The sequence below is a fragment of the Achroia grisella genome, unplaced genomic scaffold (assembly GCF_030625045.1).
Source record: "Achroia grisella isolate CSIRO2021 unplaced genomic scaffold, CSIRO_AGI_Agris_v1 utg869, whole genome shotgun sequence".
NCBI classification, from domain to species: Eukaryota; Metazoa; Arthropoda; class Insecta; order Lepidoptera; family Pyralidae; genus Achroia; species Achroia grisella.
In genome coordinates, this window is record NW_026713049.1 from 1,442,438 (window position 1) to 1,459,826 (window position 17,389).

At 32.7% G+C, this 17,389-nt stretch overlaps 1 protein-coding gene across 1 annotated transcript; it reads right to left on the reverse strand.

Annotated features, from left to right (window-relative positions):
• Positions 1–1,294: 1,294 nt before the first annotated feature.
• Positions 1,295–13,413, reverse strand: LOC131852898 (uncharacterized). The gene is made up of 13 exons (XM_059203644.1): positions 13,280–13,413; positions 12,350–12,676; positions 11,683–11,836; positions 10,780–10,940; positions 10,142–10,262; positions 8,794–8,915; positions 7,960–8,074; positions 6,824–7,006; positions 5,842–6,091; positions 3,862–4,074; positions 3,127–3,266; positions 2,228–2,461; positions 1,295–1,798 (listed from the first exon to the last, which is right to left on the reverse strand). The coding sequence occupies exons 1-13, from the start codon at positions 13,318–13,320 to the stop codon at positions 1,409–1,411; spliced, it is 2,451 nt and encodes an 816-aa protein (XP_059059627.1). The 5' UTR covers positions 13,321–13,413; the 3' UTR covers positions 1,295–1,408.
• Between the last annotated feature and the right edge of the window lie 3,976 nt (positions 13,414–17,389).

Here is a 17,389-nt window from a genome sequence, read left to right on the forward strand (position 1 = left end):
AGTTCCGTACGTGTACGTGACAGTCCTGGTGTTTCAGGCGTCCATAGTCTACGGTAACCGTTTACCATCAAAACGGTTGTATGCTTATTTGCCACCATCGTAGTATAAAAAAAAGATTAACTTAATTTCAAATGTTTTCCTTTTGATACAAATGCAATAATCATATATACTTGTAATCACGATATTCTCCTTAATTGAATTTAAAAATGAATCTGTACTTCTGTAATAGTGTACAAGCTGATTTGAAAAGATTAAGAGCTGATTCTTGTCAGTTCTTCTTAGCCTGGAAGCACTCCGAACTGACAATAGATTTGATATATCATAAGAGATGTACATAAATAAAGATATTTTGATTCAATATAGAATGTATTTATGTAGGCATTAGACAAAAACATGTGTTTGGATATTTTTTTTAAATTTATAATTAGCTGTCCCGCGCAACCTCGTTTGAGTCACATGTCCCTGTTTATACACATACAACATTTTTCTATTAGGCTCATTGATTTTAGAAGAAAAAGTCTAATCCATCACATTTAAAATAAGTAATCATGTTGCTAAGTAACAATTTATATGTAACGTGCAACTGATCGGAACGAGAATAAATTATATTTACTGCTATATATCTGTAATCCACTGAATATCTCCATCATTTTCATTGTAGCTCTGCTTTCATTCCTCACAAACTTTACCTTTTTATAATATCAGATTTACGTATTATCAGAACAAAGTTTCTATGATATAAAATGTATGATGAATCGAACGAAACACATCCAATATTTCTAAAAAGAACAATTTGTACACGTTGTATAATATATCAAGGTCTGAAAAATTGTTTTCAGAATTATTGTCTGTTTATGCACACTAATCTCAGAAACTACTTACCATTAAGTAAGTAAAGAGATAAAATGTCCTTTTCAGTCTTACTTCGCATATAAAAGAGGATGGATAGTGCATTGACCAATAAATTAATATCTATTGTTTTGCTTTCCATACATTTTCTATGCTAGGCATGCGCACGCGCATATAGATAGGCCCATGCAATATAATTTCTCTCGTCCTTTGGAAAGTGTATGGAAAGTGGTTCCGGAATATTTTGGGCAATCGATAAAAGGGAAAGCCAATTAATAATGAAATAAATGTAATAGTACAAAGAATAGTAGAATAATTATTAAAACTTTGTTATTATAAAACGATTAATACTACATTTTTAGCAAAAGGTGACAAATTATATTTAGTAAAAAATTGAGATTAAACAAAATATAATAAATAAATAATTAATGTTATTGCAAATTGTTCTTTTGTACTTGGAACTTCATTCTTTATTAATCTATTTTTTCATTAGTTTCTTAATTTATTCAATCATCTTTTTTGAACTATTTTGATATACGTATGAATTCATCTATTTTATTTATGTTTGTGTAAATCGTATTCCGCTTTCATCCAAAATTTCATCAACAATCATTAAAATTCTTTCTTTCTTTTCTTTCATCTGATCGTTCACCGTTATTTTTTTCTTCATTAAAATTATTGTTTTTATTACTAAACTCTGCGTACACAGCTGTCTTTTGTTCTCTTCTTTGCTTCTCTTTATTGTAATTTTTAATAGTGTAAGCCAGTTCTGCGTGAATGTTAGGAATTCGTCTGTTATGTTCTGTGTTAGTTGAAACTGGATAAGTATGTGTGTCCAAGATTGTGAAGTGAGAATGGCGACTAGATTTGGATCATTCTTGTTTATGATTGCATGTTTGAATATTGAACTTAATGTTTTCCAACCGGCGGATGATTGTGTTTCAGATTCCTAATAGTTTAAATTATTTAGTTAGGTATTAAAAAAAAATTATCGACATTTGTGTGCGGATTCATCCGCTTGAAAATTATACTTTGTGTTATTGTGTGATGTTTCAGTCATATTATAGTAAAGTTTCATTAAAATCCATTCAGTAGTTTATATGCGAAAGAGTAACATGGATGGACCATGCTCACAAACTTTCACGTTTATAATTTTAATAAGATAATAAGATTGATCTAATCTGTTTTCAGAATACATATTTCATTCAATATATATAATGATAAAAAATATGCGTTTTTTTAAATACATTTGTGGTAAATATTTTATGACAAACATCCATCTATCAATCCACACTCACAAACTTTCGCGTTTATAATATTAGTAAGATAAAGGATAACAGCAATTAGAGCAAGAAAACAACATATTTCTATCACTCACCCTACAGCATAACATCAGTTGTATTCTAAACATCAGTGCTCTGAGTGCGGTACATTGCTGCGTTTTCGTTGGCACGATTGCGTTATACTCGTATGTGAGAACCAGTGGTGTGCTCATATCAGAGTTTAGTATTATGTACACCAATTGTAACAACGATGCACCTCGCTCGTTGGAGCTGTCTTGACGGAGAGACTTCACTATCAGGTCCGTTTGAACTTGTAGGACTGATTTCGGCTTGAAAAATTATAATATTATATGATGATAATTATAATGCTTCTTATGATTTTATTGTACTCGTTAAGGATACGTTGAAAACAACTGGTATCCAGTTATATGTAGGTATATTAGTCTGATAATTGTATAACTTCTTATGAGTTAGTGTACTTGTTAAGAGTATGATCAGAAAGACTTGTATCCAGAGCCGTAAAACATAATAAAAAAAAATATTTTAATCTGTAATGTAAATAAGATTTCTAAAATAAGTAGCCTCTACTCTTTAGAACATTAACTATTTGCGAATAAAAGTCTCATCAAAATCGAGCCAGCCGTTTCAAAGATTAGCCAGAACAACCAGATTGACAGGTTCACAATTTTTTTAATTATTTTTTTATGTGTACACCTACATCTGCGTATACTATCTTTCATAGATTCGTACAAATTGTGGGGACATGTGATGATTTTTTTATGGATAGTTCAAATAGTAAATAAAATATCTATGTAGAGTACCTAATATGCCACTAGTGGTGGCGAATAGAGGAAACAAGTAAAATAGGTGATGGTGATGTAAGCCCGGCCGATTTCGGCCACGGCGACTATGTTCAACTCTGGTTATGCCGTTGATGTGCTCGCATGTGACTTATGTAACTAATTTTGTTTTTTTTTAATTTAATATATTTTACCTTATAATTATTCTTGGTGTAGTAGTATACTAGATATGATAGTAACTGGAGAGCGGCACAGGCTACTCTGTCATCAGTACTACCGGTGGCGGCCAGCACCGCAGGTAGGTAGCCAGTTCGATTTATGTACGTCAGGAGCACTGTATGAAATAACTACCACAGTATATATTCATAAAATGTAAGATTTTGTTTCACTCCTCTATCTCATTAATTTTAGTCGCCAAGCAACTTGCTTTGATGCTGTATTTTATTTATTTATATGACGGTCTCGTTGGATAGCGGTTTAGCACACCTTTTAGTTCCGATGGTCGCGGGTTCGATTTCTCGCGCGATACAAACATTTGTATTCATAACTATGACTCTTTGCTTAGGTTTTTTCTATGCATATTACGTAGCTATTCACAAAGAAATGTATACAAGTATCAGTTATTTAGTACCCATAATACAAGCTCTGCTTAGCTTGGAACTAGATGGCGCTGTGTGAATTGTCTTAGAGTAGAATAATAATATTTTTATTTCTTCCCTTTTTTATTTCTCGAAATTATTCTATATATTAATTTAGGTCACATTGACTTGAGTAATTCTAAATGCCTTTTGTTAAATTTTCTGTATCTTGCTGTAAAAACTTACACATGATACGGCAAGTATTTAATATTGCTGCTGTTGCATTATGATATATGTATTCGGTGGTAGATTTAGGACACGTAAGCTGTTTTATTATTATTACAGATTTACCTCTATTGTCGTTTTGATTGCTGGACAATCCCAATAAATATAGGCAGAGTTTCAAGCACACATACTCGAACTGGTGTCTACATTCTATTTCAGCGGAATCAACTTTTGAGAATATAGTAGTTAGCAGCACAGCTATTTTGAGGCACAACATTTGATCTACCTCAAAAGGTATTAGTGTACTCGCTAAGTCTAATAAATTACATATATTCAAATCTGTAACACAATAAGATACCGTGTCAGGTTGATCCCTGGAAACCATCGTGATAAATTCTTAGTGAATTTGCCACGATAGGCTAACTGACCTGACCTCAGGTTATTAGTATTCTCCACTGAAGCCACGCCAGCGTAAACTGTTAGTGCAGGCGATTGCACCTTTCCATTATCATCCATTAAAAAACACTATAGATGTCACGTGACTCGCTTGATACCCAATATATTCGTAAGAGAATATTAATACATGTTACGGTTACTAATGAAATTACATAATTACTTGAGTTAATTTCATTAAATTAATTAATAAATTAAATTCGTAAGACTTAGGACAATATGTTCATGAATACAAATCTTTTATACGTGTAGGAATCAAGCCATTGGATCCATAAAAAAAATACACTAAGGCACCTTTCTAGTGTATTTTTTTTATTGGATGATAATGCACTAACGGTTTACGCTGGCGTGAACTAGTGGAGGATGATAGGATAAGCATGAAGTCAGGTCATATAAGCCCTTGTGGCAAATTCACCAGGAATTTATCAGAATGTTTTCCAAGGAGAACCGCGTAGAGTTTAACCTGATGTGGCACATTGTCAGTAGTGGGGTCGACAATCCACATTACTTTATTTATTTTTGTATATTTGTGTATTTAACCAGTATGTCATCAAGATCTCCATTGGAAATTATATAATTTACAAAATAAAACAATAAAAACGAGAGAAATTAATTTGCGTAAAGTTAATCGACTATATTATGAGAATATATATTCTAATTTTATTTGATACTTAGTAATAAAAATATAATTATTCCAATTGCTTTAAATTTAATTTAATTAAATGATAAATAATGGATTAGATGAAGAATCTACTGCAGAAGGGGCAAATAAACTGGATGATGACGATGATGAATGTAGAGAAAGTATAAGTGGTATTAAGGAATAGGTGCGTTTTTGGTGTTCCATTGTCTCTGCCTACTTTGTAAATTGTGCAATATAAAAAAGTAGTCGTGGCTGTGTAGTAATAATCAAGATTATCAATGATTTTCTAGATTGACCAACCGAATTTCGTCTCCATCACATAGTTCCGTTTTTGCAACCTTTTTCATTGAAACTCGGTTATTGGTCGTAGCATGATGTTCTATAACCTATGGCCTTCCTCATTAAATAGAAATAGAAATAATCTTAACTCAATACAAGCACTTTTGAATACAAGTATTTTTTTATTCTACCATTCATGCGGAACGCAGACTCATCACAATAAGAATGAGTATATGTTGAGATGTGTGTTGCTCTTTTGCCAAGTAAGAGACATGCGATGATCGACATAGATACCGCTACGCACTATTTTTTAGTGAATACAGATGATATTGTCAGCGCTATGAATTTTAAGATTTTTCTCTACTACAAAATGAGCTATCCAACACTAAAAGACTTTTCAAAATAGGTTCAATAATATCGGAGATTACCTAGAACATCCAAAATGACAGACTACTTCTTTATTTTTGACGACCTCGTTGGTCTAGCCGTTTAGCACACCGCCTTACTTCCGATGGTCGCGGGTTCGATTCCACGCATGACACCAATATTTGTATTCATAAGTATGATTGTTTGTATCGGTCTGGGTGTTTCCTATGTACAAAAAAAAAAACATCTATGTATTTGTATCAATTGTCTAGTACCAATAACACAAGTTTTAGCTAGCTTAACTTGTGTCTAGATGGCGCTGTGTGAATTGTTCTGAGATTATTATTATTATAGATTGTATTTACCCATATCATTGTTGTAATCTATAAGCTTCCGTGATAACACATCTGGCAACATTGACCACACCAGCGATGCGAATTTTTGTCGAGCCTCGTCATCGCCATCTTCTAAACACAATCTCAATGTCTCAATACAGTTTCCAAGTATAGTTTTGTTCTTGCATTGTGTGAGTATGTTAAGAAGTATCTCCCAAACTGTCGGTTCATTTGTCAGTTCAATTGGTAATGAATCTTCAATTTGCAGCCATTGTGATAACTAAGTATATAAATAAATTTAAAATTATCCGCGACTTCAAATGAAATTTAATTAAAATCTTGATATACTCATTGGTGGAATGTAAATATAATTAAACTTGTTTTTTTAATACTTACTTACTACTATTGTATTTTTAATACTTGGTATTATGCATTGTCAAATTTATTATTAGTCACCAATATTGCATATTTGTGATGATGATGATGATGATTATAAAATTTTACAAATATGAATAAATAAATATTCATATATATAAATGAACATACTAATGTACCCAATTACCCATATAAAATATTACTCATTAACTACAGAATATTCTTATTATTAACAATACGGTGTTGAGACCCTTGTTCCATGCGGTCCTCGGTCCAGCTGCCACTGGCAGCTGGAACTTTGCCTAAAGGGACTCCTTTTATTTTAGTTATTATTTTATATATTTTAAGGTTTTTACATTTAGATTAATAATATTGTTATGTTGTATTATATTCTTATATTTCGTAAATACATACATAAGACTTATAGTAGAAATAAATTATGAATTATATTTGATATTAACAAATAGTTAAGTCAATATAAAATCATAGACAACCCATCTAATCCCAAAGTAATTGGGCCTCGGCAGTCTAGCGGTCTTAGCGGTCGATTCCTCGCACGGTGCAAACATTTGTATTCATGAGTATGATTGTTTCTATCGGTCTGGGTGTTTTCTATGTATATTGTGTTTGTACTTACAACGTGTAATCGAACATAAATCGGGATCCGTTGTGATGTGAATGTCCATAATAATATCGCTGGGTTGTGAGTATAGTATACTGAGGGTTCTGGTTGTAACATTGCAACCAGACGATTGGTAGCCTTCTCCAAGTACACCCTCTGGTCTAGCGTGTCCAGAGATCCGTTGGATATTGATGACATCTAAGAACATTAGTAGTTCCGAGTTTCAGTTTATCAATATTAATCCTATGTGTATTTTAATTTGTATTTGTATACTGATTGTTCAGAGTTATTATTATTATCATTATATTAATACGTGAAGCAAAAACTTTGTACCCATTTTTAGGAAAATTTCGTAAAAACCTTTAAACTTTTCGCACACGTATAGTTTATGTTGAGAAGGAGTGCGGAATACTAATATTTTGTAAACTTTATGTATAACTATTACATTAAATCAATAAAAAAACATTACACATACTACCATGTATTTGTGCCTACACACGTATTGAATACATATAGTCTTTGACCATAGAACCTTAACAATGTTCAAATTTATTCGACTAGTTTGGATTAATGGTCGTCCCTTGTACATACATTATTTTGGAAACCATTTGCTACGCTGTGAAATCAACTAACGGCTTTTCTGCTGCTCATTACGACAGCTTTTGAGCTGTTTGTATTTTTTTATGTCAAAAAAATAATCAAACTCCTGATTCCATGGATTCACCGTGCGGGTGACGGGTCCATCGTGTGGCAGAGAGGGAAACTCCGGGCAGTTTCCGGGAGTTGTAACTTGGGTGTAGGTTTAAGGGGCCTCTTTGCTGACGTACGTCAATGCTCACCTTCACTGCTCGTGTTTCTCTCCCTGTCTAGTCAAATCTGGTAGGAACTCTGCCACTTTAGATACACTTTCTAATATAGAACCCATTGCCGTTCAAGACAGGCTAAGATCTTTCAGAAGTTTGACGAGAGATTACGCTAGTACTTGGACCACATATAAATTAACCACATAGCCATTTTCCATTAATTCGTTTATTAGTTCGTAATGTTTATTTCTTTTTATTAGATGTTTTTTAAGTATATTTATTTCCAATGTTACAGTAAGCTCCAGTAAATAGGATAGTGATTTTAAAAATAATAAAAGAAAACATTACGGCGAAAACAAGCCACAGCGCCTTTATAATATAAGCAGGTGGTGAAAACGTCCGTGGTAGCCTGAGGATGTGTTCCACCAAGAACGGAAGTAGAGGAGCAGTCGCCTCTTCGGGGCTGCAAAAGTTAGATATTTTGTAAGACAATCATAAGTCCTCATCACATTCCTGCATAAACTGTACATAAATTTAATAGTAGTAGTTTTTAAGTTTTAGTAGTATGTAACTTTTATTTGAAAAGTTTATAAAGACATTTTCTTAGCGTTTTTTTTTTCAATTTCAATTTCGAATACGGAATCACAACAAAAATATCTGTTCAAAAATTTTTATACTTAATTGTATTGAATTCTAACTAAGATATTGGGAGAATATACGTTCCTTTACCATAGTTTATTTTAGGTATGTCAAGATTTTATGAGAGAGATAACATTTGTAAATTATATTATATAGTCTTATATGTAGAGTCAGATGAATCACTAATTTTCAAGTATAGTGTACCATAAAAATCACAGCAGAATAAATCAACTCCAACACTGTAACTACTGGACACAATTGTTTTGGACAAGTAACAAATAATTAATTACTCAATCTATCACTAATTTAATAATAATAATAATTTACTTAGGACGGCATAATACAGAGTGAAAAATAAAGAAGACCATAAAAGTTAATATCGCGCTATGAGCCGAAAGGGCCTCCACTCAGCTAATACCCCAGCGTGTGAAAGCAGCGCTGATTTTCAGTAGAACGACTACTAATTTAATTAATTAATCAAAAATGTTATATTAGTGAAAGATTAAGATAAGAAAAAACGAATGAATTAATATAATGACGTACTTCTCTGATGATTGACAATAGAAATAAATGTAAATAAGAAGACTGTAAGGTTGCGATTTTTGTAACTGCGAGCCGATATCTTGAGGCTTTTCTATTCCGTATTGTAGTTCTAATAAGCCTGTCTGTAATAAAAAAGAGAAAATAATTTTTCTCTTATATCAACGATTCTTACTTAACCTATTTGTCTTCTATCTTTCACTGGTGCTCCACCAGAGTGTATCGTTAGTATGGTTGATGGTGCATCCGATCAACCATTACAAAAGCTAGCATCTTTCGCTGGTGCCCCATTAGCGTATACCGTTAGTGCAGGCAAAACAACCTTGTCAACCTTTAAAAAACCGTCGCCTATATACATGACTATAGGTATCACGTCATCATATAATCATTTGACACCCGTGATATCACCCTTGTGTTGCCATTACAGGAGACTAAGATCCCATGTCTCTTATTCTGTAATTTTTATTTATCTGCCATATACAAACAATGATTCACATTTTATTATATAGATTTATATATAGATTGTTTATACCTTTCTCAGGCTATGTACGTATCTCTTGTTGGTATAAAAACAGTGTCTAGGTATACGTAACTGCAGATGCCTTATATAATATCGTGGAACTATACAATATGACAATAAAATACTTATTCACTGCTAACAAGATTGTGATCTAATTATAAAGCTGTTTTTATTCTACAATAAAAATATCTCAATAGTTCTGATATTGTTCTAGGATATTTGCTCACCTACTATAATGCTGGATTAACTTAAAATATAAAAAAAAATTGAAATTAACTCGAATGTTTTAGTTATAAAGTCTGATTTCAAAGATTTGAAGTTTTTACGCTATGTAACTTACCCAACAACTTAGTTAACAAAACTTATTCGAGATTAGTAAAGATGCTATGGAATACAAGCTATGTGATAACCGTCGCCTAAGTCGCAAAATCATGTACCTGTTGTGCTCCTTGTGGGTTGCCATTCCGGAGCACTAATGGTATGTCTCGTATCCTATGATTTCTCTACCTTATCTCGTCTCTCTCGTCTTCCGAAATATAGCTTTCAAAACAAGCTACTTCGCGGCTTAATGAAACAGACGTACCCACGCAAACGACTTTTTCAGTCTAACTTTTGGACGATTAAGTAACATGATTCAATAGATGAAAGATACTTTATGTTCGACGACATACGTCCAGTGTGCTTATTAAACACATGACACAATACAAATCCCACATAAATTGAACATGTACACGAAATAATTTGTAATATTTGTGTATTTTTTAATATGGTTTCAACCTCCTTGAAAAAGTATTAGGTACACCTATATTTAATAAATTAGTACCGACTTACATGTATTACTGATGAGCAAGTGTCATCATTTCCGGCGTCCATGTTTAAATATTTATCAGATAACACCTTCAACATTTCTCCTAATAGAAGTGTACTTAGTTTCCGAACCGTTGTATCCTTTCTGCAATAGTTTAATTACTAGTGGTAGCCCAACGGTCGAAATTCGACCATAATTTATTTAACATTTTCTATAATATAATATTATATTAAAGACAATACTAATCTATTCTCAATTTGACCACAAATTTTAATAATAAATAAAGAAGTATATCCGTGTGTCAAATACATCGTAGTGTGTATAATGGTTTTTTTTATTGATTTAATATACTTTCTATGCATAATTAAAAACATTTGAACTCCTCTGTGCTAAAAGTGTGCGAAATTTTTGTTAAAAGGGATATTAAGTTTTGCTTACTAGAGGTAATCTTTGGAGTTATTATAATTAGTATTTCTTATTGCTAGCCATTTTGAGACTGACAAAGGCGGTATTTTACTACACCGTTACACCCAATAACCTATAAAACAGCTTATAAGGCAAGCAGTTAACGAAAAAGATAGACTCGTTAAGCTATTTTGTACAGTCTTCTTAATTGTTTGCTAAATAATATAATAAAACTATATGCTCTTTTATAACCTACCTTATAATTTGGACTTGAGGTAACAAAATCAAATATCCTTTAGCGAAAAGAATATCACAAAAATCTGATATGTCGTCGCTTTTTGTATTATCATAGAAGAAATTGAGCAGAAACTCTAAAAATACACTATATTCATCGGTGGTTAAGTGTTTTTCATATTCCTGTGAAAATACTTTATATGAAAATAAGTAAAATTTTATCATATAGCTTATGACTTTTGAACATAATCATGCATCTTTGTGACAGATTTGGTTTTGTGGTTTTCTACCGCAATTATCATGAGGAGTGTTCTGAGGAATTCTTCACCTCTAATTCACCTCACAGCAATGGTATTTCCAAACCGATACGATAAAGAAATCTTTAAGAAAGGAACTCATTCCTTCTTAAAGATTCTTCAAATGACGGCAACGTACTTGCATTTCCACTGGTGTTGTAGATGCTCAAGCTCAATCACTTACCATCAGTAAGCCGCAAGCTCATTTCACCACTGTGCTATAAAAAATACAAACGATCATGTGGTCGCCTGAGCACTACGGATATCACGTTATCACGTGATGTGATACTATTCACGCAACCAAAACACATACATAGTCAAGCTGCTGGTGGCTGAAATGTATGAGATAGAATTACCCACGTAAACGCTGACACTTTTAACAAAGTCTACTGCGGTCTGTTAAAAATGTATTCTTAGTTCCTATATTGATTATCGCATGCCTCTTACCTGTTATTGTGTAATTATTGATTTAAATTAACACTAATTCAAAAGAGCAACGCACAAGTTTCTTGCTCATTCTTCTTGTGATGAGTCTCCGTTCCGAAATGGTAGAGTAAAAAAATATGACTATTCTAAAATGCTTGTATTGAGTTTATTAAAATAAAGAGTATTTCTATTTTTTAATTTACCTTTGTAAACGTAACAAGTTCTAACATTATGTTACGAACGGAACTCTTAATGTGGCAAGCGCATTGTTTCAGAATATTTTCCTCTTGTTCATCAATTAAGATCGTCTGTACGAAATCAGTTTTATTTCTGGTACCGAGTAAATATTTTAGTAGTCTGTAGGAAAATATAAGTAATTATATACTTAATAAGTATGTAGGTATTGTAATTGTCAGAGCCCAGTCTGACTGATAATTAGATATCGATAATAATAATTCTGAGTCTAGCAACTTTATGTTAATAAAAGTTAATGCTGTATACCAACAATAAATTGTGCATTATGCAACGATTATTTTTAAATATTTTATTATAACCCTAGTCTACCTCGCCTTAGAACATACCATACACGCACAGCAGTCTAATGGTAGAAGCACTGGATAATGACATTTACTCAGGCGAAGCACACAAAACTCTATGGTTATTTGAAATATATTGAAATTTATTCAGCAGCATTATGGAATATAATGAACTTTAATATATAAAAATACACATAATATAGCATAATAGGTCATTTAACAGCATACATAGAATTTTGTTTTACTGCTTGTGAAAAATAGAGATAACAAAAGAAAAATTCTTAGACATTGTGTACAATCAATGTTTTGTGTGGTCATAGATTCAGTTAAATACCTTAAAATGTCTAATCCAAGTTGGCATGTGACAACATAGAACATTCCAGAATCATTACTTCCCACTAGCGCTGAATGATTGAGCTCTCCTATTAGTAAAGACAGCCACTTTCCCAAGACTTCTACTAATGAAGTGGCTATACCACTTCGGATTTCAAGATGTTCTGGTTGATATGATATTAGAGAATGTAAAACCAAAACGCTGGACAGAATAGCGTTTGAGTTATTATTTACTTGGGATGCTAAACTATTAAAGCAAGCTAAAAGTTGTTCAGTGCTGTAAGCGCTTTGGTGGGATAAAGGTGATGTGGTTTCGTGCGCTTTAATTCTGTAAAGGCAGAAACAGATTTGAATAGTGCTGATGACAAAAGCGCAACTTCTTTTTTATGTAACATGTTTTATTATATAATTGTAACCTGGTGTTATGCGTTTTGTGCGCATGGTGTCGCAGCAGCAGAATAGCACCACCCCATCCTTTCCCGTGGTTGTCATAAACGACGAATAAGGGATTCCTAAACTAGAGGACGGATAGCAGCGTTCTACTGAGTAATTACCACCACACTGCGATCGCCAACCCGCATGCTAAGCGTGGCGATTATGGCAATATGATCTTTGGGGGAAACCTTTGTTCAGAGGTTCTTCCATTCTTGCGTGCTGAGATGATGATGACGAACGGAGTGTTATGTACTCTTCGTCGATAAATGAGCTATTCAACACTAACATATTTTTCTTTTCTAACTACCTAGTAGTTCCTGAGATTAACGCATTAAACCAAACAAAACAAACTCGTATGCTTTGTATATGTATTAGTAATTAATTCTTATCTGTAATATTAGATAAAGGCAAGAAGGCAACAGATTTTTCATCCGATATGTAAGACTTTTTTTATAACTAATTAAATATTGGTACTTATATAAAAACTCTGACTTACCCATTTAGTAAATCACACAGAAAATGGAGGCATTCGTTCATGGCAACATTGGAGCAACTGCCAGAATAGTGTGCTAAAGCTCTCAATACTGCTGTGCAGACATGAGCTGCATGCTCGTCCGCAAAGAACCGACGTTCCCGCCATAATAAGCGCAAACACGACAAAACTGAACTGATGACAAATTAAATATTAATAAACGTCGAATTCTAGTAATTACTACTCCTTATTTGGGAGGTAGATGGGGAAGGTGTTATATATTGGCTTTTTTATTCTAAATTTATAGTTCTTTTTTTTTTTTTTTTTTTTTTCGTTCTTAATATATCCTCCTCCATCTTTGGCTTTGCCTTCGCATTTAGCCAATAACAAAGTTAGGGAAATATACACAGAAATATAGGGAATAGAACGGAATTTTGTAGGATAAAGGATTGGTCAAGGTTTATGATGTTTACAATGTATATATATTATATATATATATGTATATATTTACAATTTTATATTATTATATAAAATAAATGTGGCTAATATTTTATATACATTGGTATCGCTATTATGTAACAAACAATTAATAGATGTAGGAAGTGGGACACGGATCAGAAGGAGTTGGGAAATAAATTCAGAGCGATCATATAGAGGGCAGGAGAATTAACACATGATTAACATCTCCGTACGCTCCACAAGCACATGTATATTCAGAAACAATATTAAATTTGTATAGATTTGCTGGTGTACATACATGTCCCAATCGAAGTCTGCAAATAATTGATGTGGTTTTTTTATTAAATTTAAATTTACTAAACCAAGGTTTATAAGGAATAGTTTCTTGTACTAGTCTGTAATTCTTCCCCTTGTGAGTTTCAATTGTCCAAAGCCGATTCCAATCCTCATACAAGTATATTTTTGACAACAAAGCTAGGTCATTACAGTAATTGACATATGGGAATAAATCGCCATCGCGAACAGCATCATTAGCCAGTTGATCAGCTTTTTTATTACCAGATATACCAAGATGGCTTGGTATCCAAGCGAAGTGAACATTTAATTGTAATGATAAGCATTGAGAAAGTAGATCACGAATTTTAAAAATTATCGGAGATTGTTTGTGGGATTTAAAGGGAAAATGTGATAAAGCCTGCAAACTACTAAGTGAATCGGAGAATATTATTGTTTTACATAGTTTAGCATTATATGTACATATTCAATCGCCTTAAAAGTCCGTAGCATTCTCCAGTATAGACGGATGTCTCTGGCGGAAGCGTAATTTTTTGATGAATTTTGTATTGTGAATGGTAGACTCCAACACCTACACATTCGCCGTTAGAATGTTTCGAGGCGTCCGTAAAAATGTAGTGCCAATCTTTCCATTGTTATCCATAATGTAGTTAAATTTGTCATTGGCGTTAATTTCATCTTTATTTATACCTATATTATATAATATTTGGGGATTAAGTATTAGCGATGTAACTATGTTGGTACAGGGGAAGATATTGAGTCTGATATGTTGGAGATGTAATGTCTTTAAATTTTTGGAAACTTTTCACTAAACAAGGTTTTTTATGAGTCCAATACTTCGAAGAGGCTATCACCTCAGCCAATTTTGACTCTAGAAATTAAGAGATTTTTTAATGCTAGGCTACGGAAAAAAATGTATCACTCAGGATATTGTCTTCGCAGTTTTAGCGGTGGTTCACAATTTCTCTATTTGTAACGAATTTATTGGGCTGGATTTCATTGATCCAGTGATAAGTCGTATTGCCTTATATTGAATACAATCCAATTTTTTAAAAGCTGCAAAAACGTTTGCTGGATTTAATAAAAAAGTTCCATAGTCTATAATGCTTCTAATTAAGGCATTATATAGGAGTTTCATAATAGAAGGATGGGCGCCCCACCATACACCACTAAGACACCTTAAAATATTTAGGTTGCGTTCACATCTCACTACAACGGATTCACAATGTGATAAACCTGTGAGTTTTGAGTCAATACAAGTCCTAAAAACTTTAATCTCTGATTTTAACTGATGGGGGAATCATCATATAAAACATTAACTACTAATGGAATCCTTTTTCTAGAGTATACAACTACAGTGCTTTTAGATGGGGATAGATCTAGACCATTATTATCTAGCCATTTTTTAAGAAATTTTAATGCTGCAGAAAGGGAATCGCTAATCTCGTTAATTAATCGGCCGGCAACATAGAAAAGCAAATCGTCCGCATATTGCAGAACTTTTACACATTTATTTATGGATACTTTAAATCAATAGTATATATATTAAATAAAATTGGACTCATTACGGAACCCTGAGGTAGACCTTTCCATACCGTCCTATATATACAATCATTATTATCTAAAGGATATTTAATAAATCTTTCTGTTAACATATTTATAATAAAATTCATTAAATAAATAGGTACATTCAACATCTCTAATTTATGTTTCAGTATCAGGATATTAACATTATCATAAGCTGCGGTTATGTCTAGAAAACCAGCTATTAAAAGTCATTTCTAGAAAACGCTAATCTAATATCTGTGACAAAAATCCCCAAACTGTCAAAAGTGCTCTTACCTTTCCTAAATCCTAGTTGACTATCTGAGAATAATCCATTGTGTTCCAAAAACCATTCGAGCCGATTTTTTATTAAATGTTCCGATATTTTCGCCAATACAGTAGATAGAGCTATGGGACGATATGATGAAGGTTCGGAACTTGGTTTATCTGGCTTTAATAACAAGATTAAAGTTTGTGTTCTCCAAGAACTGGGAATATTACCTGATGTCATAGCTGTGTTGATTAAAGAGAGATAATAATTAAGAGCTTCTTCGTCTAAATGTACTATAAAAGAGTATGGAATGCCGTCTTCACCAGGCGCCGAGTCTTTAATAACAGAAAGTACACCTTTTAATTCATTGACAGTGAAGGATGAATTGAGATCAAATGTAGAATCATTATTATTAACTATTTCTGTATTAATAGTTAAAGGATTTACATGGAGCTGTTCTGGAACGAAAGGTGGGGCTAATCTATCTAATATTTGTTCTGCAAGAGTGGGAGAAATCTTGTGTTGTTGAGATACATATAGGCCGATCTAAATCTTTTATATTTTGCCAGATAATAGATGGATTGACATTAGGACATAATGAGGTACAAAATTTACTCCAACCTTCAATCTTTTTTTGTTTTAATAAGTTTTTAGTATTATAAGATATTTCTTGATAATTTTTATAGTTATCTTCAGACATACAGACACAGTACTGTCTTTCAGCTATTTTCCTTTGTTTTACTGCAATAGTACACACTTCATCCCACCAAGGTGGAGAGGGTATTGTACTAGGACCACTATTTTTGGTTGGAAATGTTGAATCAGCTGCCTCAATTAATAATTTAGCTAATGACAGAGAACATCTGACACATTGTCATGGGATATTTTGGGTAAAGTTGATAATTTTTCATGTACTTTCTGTTTGTAGTTGTACCAGTTGGCATTACTTAATTTATATTTCAGACGAGGGGCTGTTTCATCTGCTGCAAGGGTTTTGAAAAAGGAAAAGTAATTAATAATGGATAATGATCACTATTATAACTATAGTTTAGCGGACACCAAACAAGAGATGAAGCGAGATCAGGTGAACATATAGATAAGTCTGGTGAGCTGAGACCTTCAGTGGGTCTTGTGATACGTGTTGGCATACCAGTATTTAAAATACATAAGTTATGAGTCAATTAACTTATAATTGGTCACCATAACTATTGGATGAAGAGGAACCCCAAGTCTGATGGTGAGAGTTAAAATCTCCTAATATATAAATGGTTTTGGTAGGATATATAAATTATTGACTTCATTGAAAATGGCATTACTTGGGAGGGGGAGAATATATATAGACACATAACAAATACTATTCACTATAATAGCAATAACAGAGATATCATCATGTGTGAAGGCAAAGGAAGAATATTATAGGATGAAAGAATTCCTTTTGAGTATGGCAACTCCTCCATATCCATCAGGTCTGTCATCACTTAAACAGGAATAACCTGGGATCTTAAAAATAGATCCGGTTTTAACCAAGTTTCTTGTAAACAAATTATGAAGGGATCATATTTATT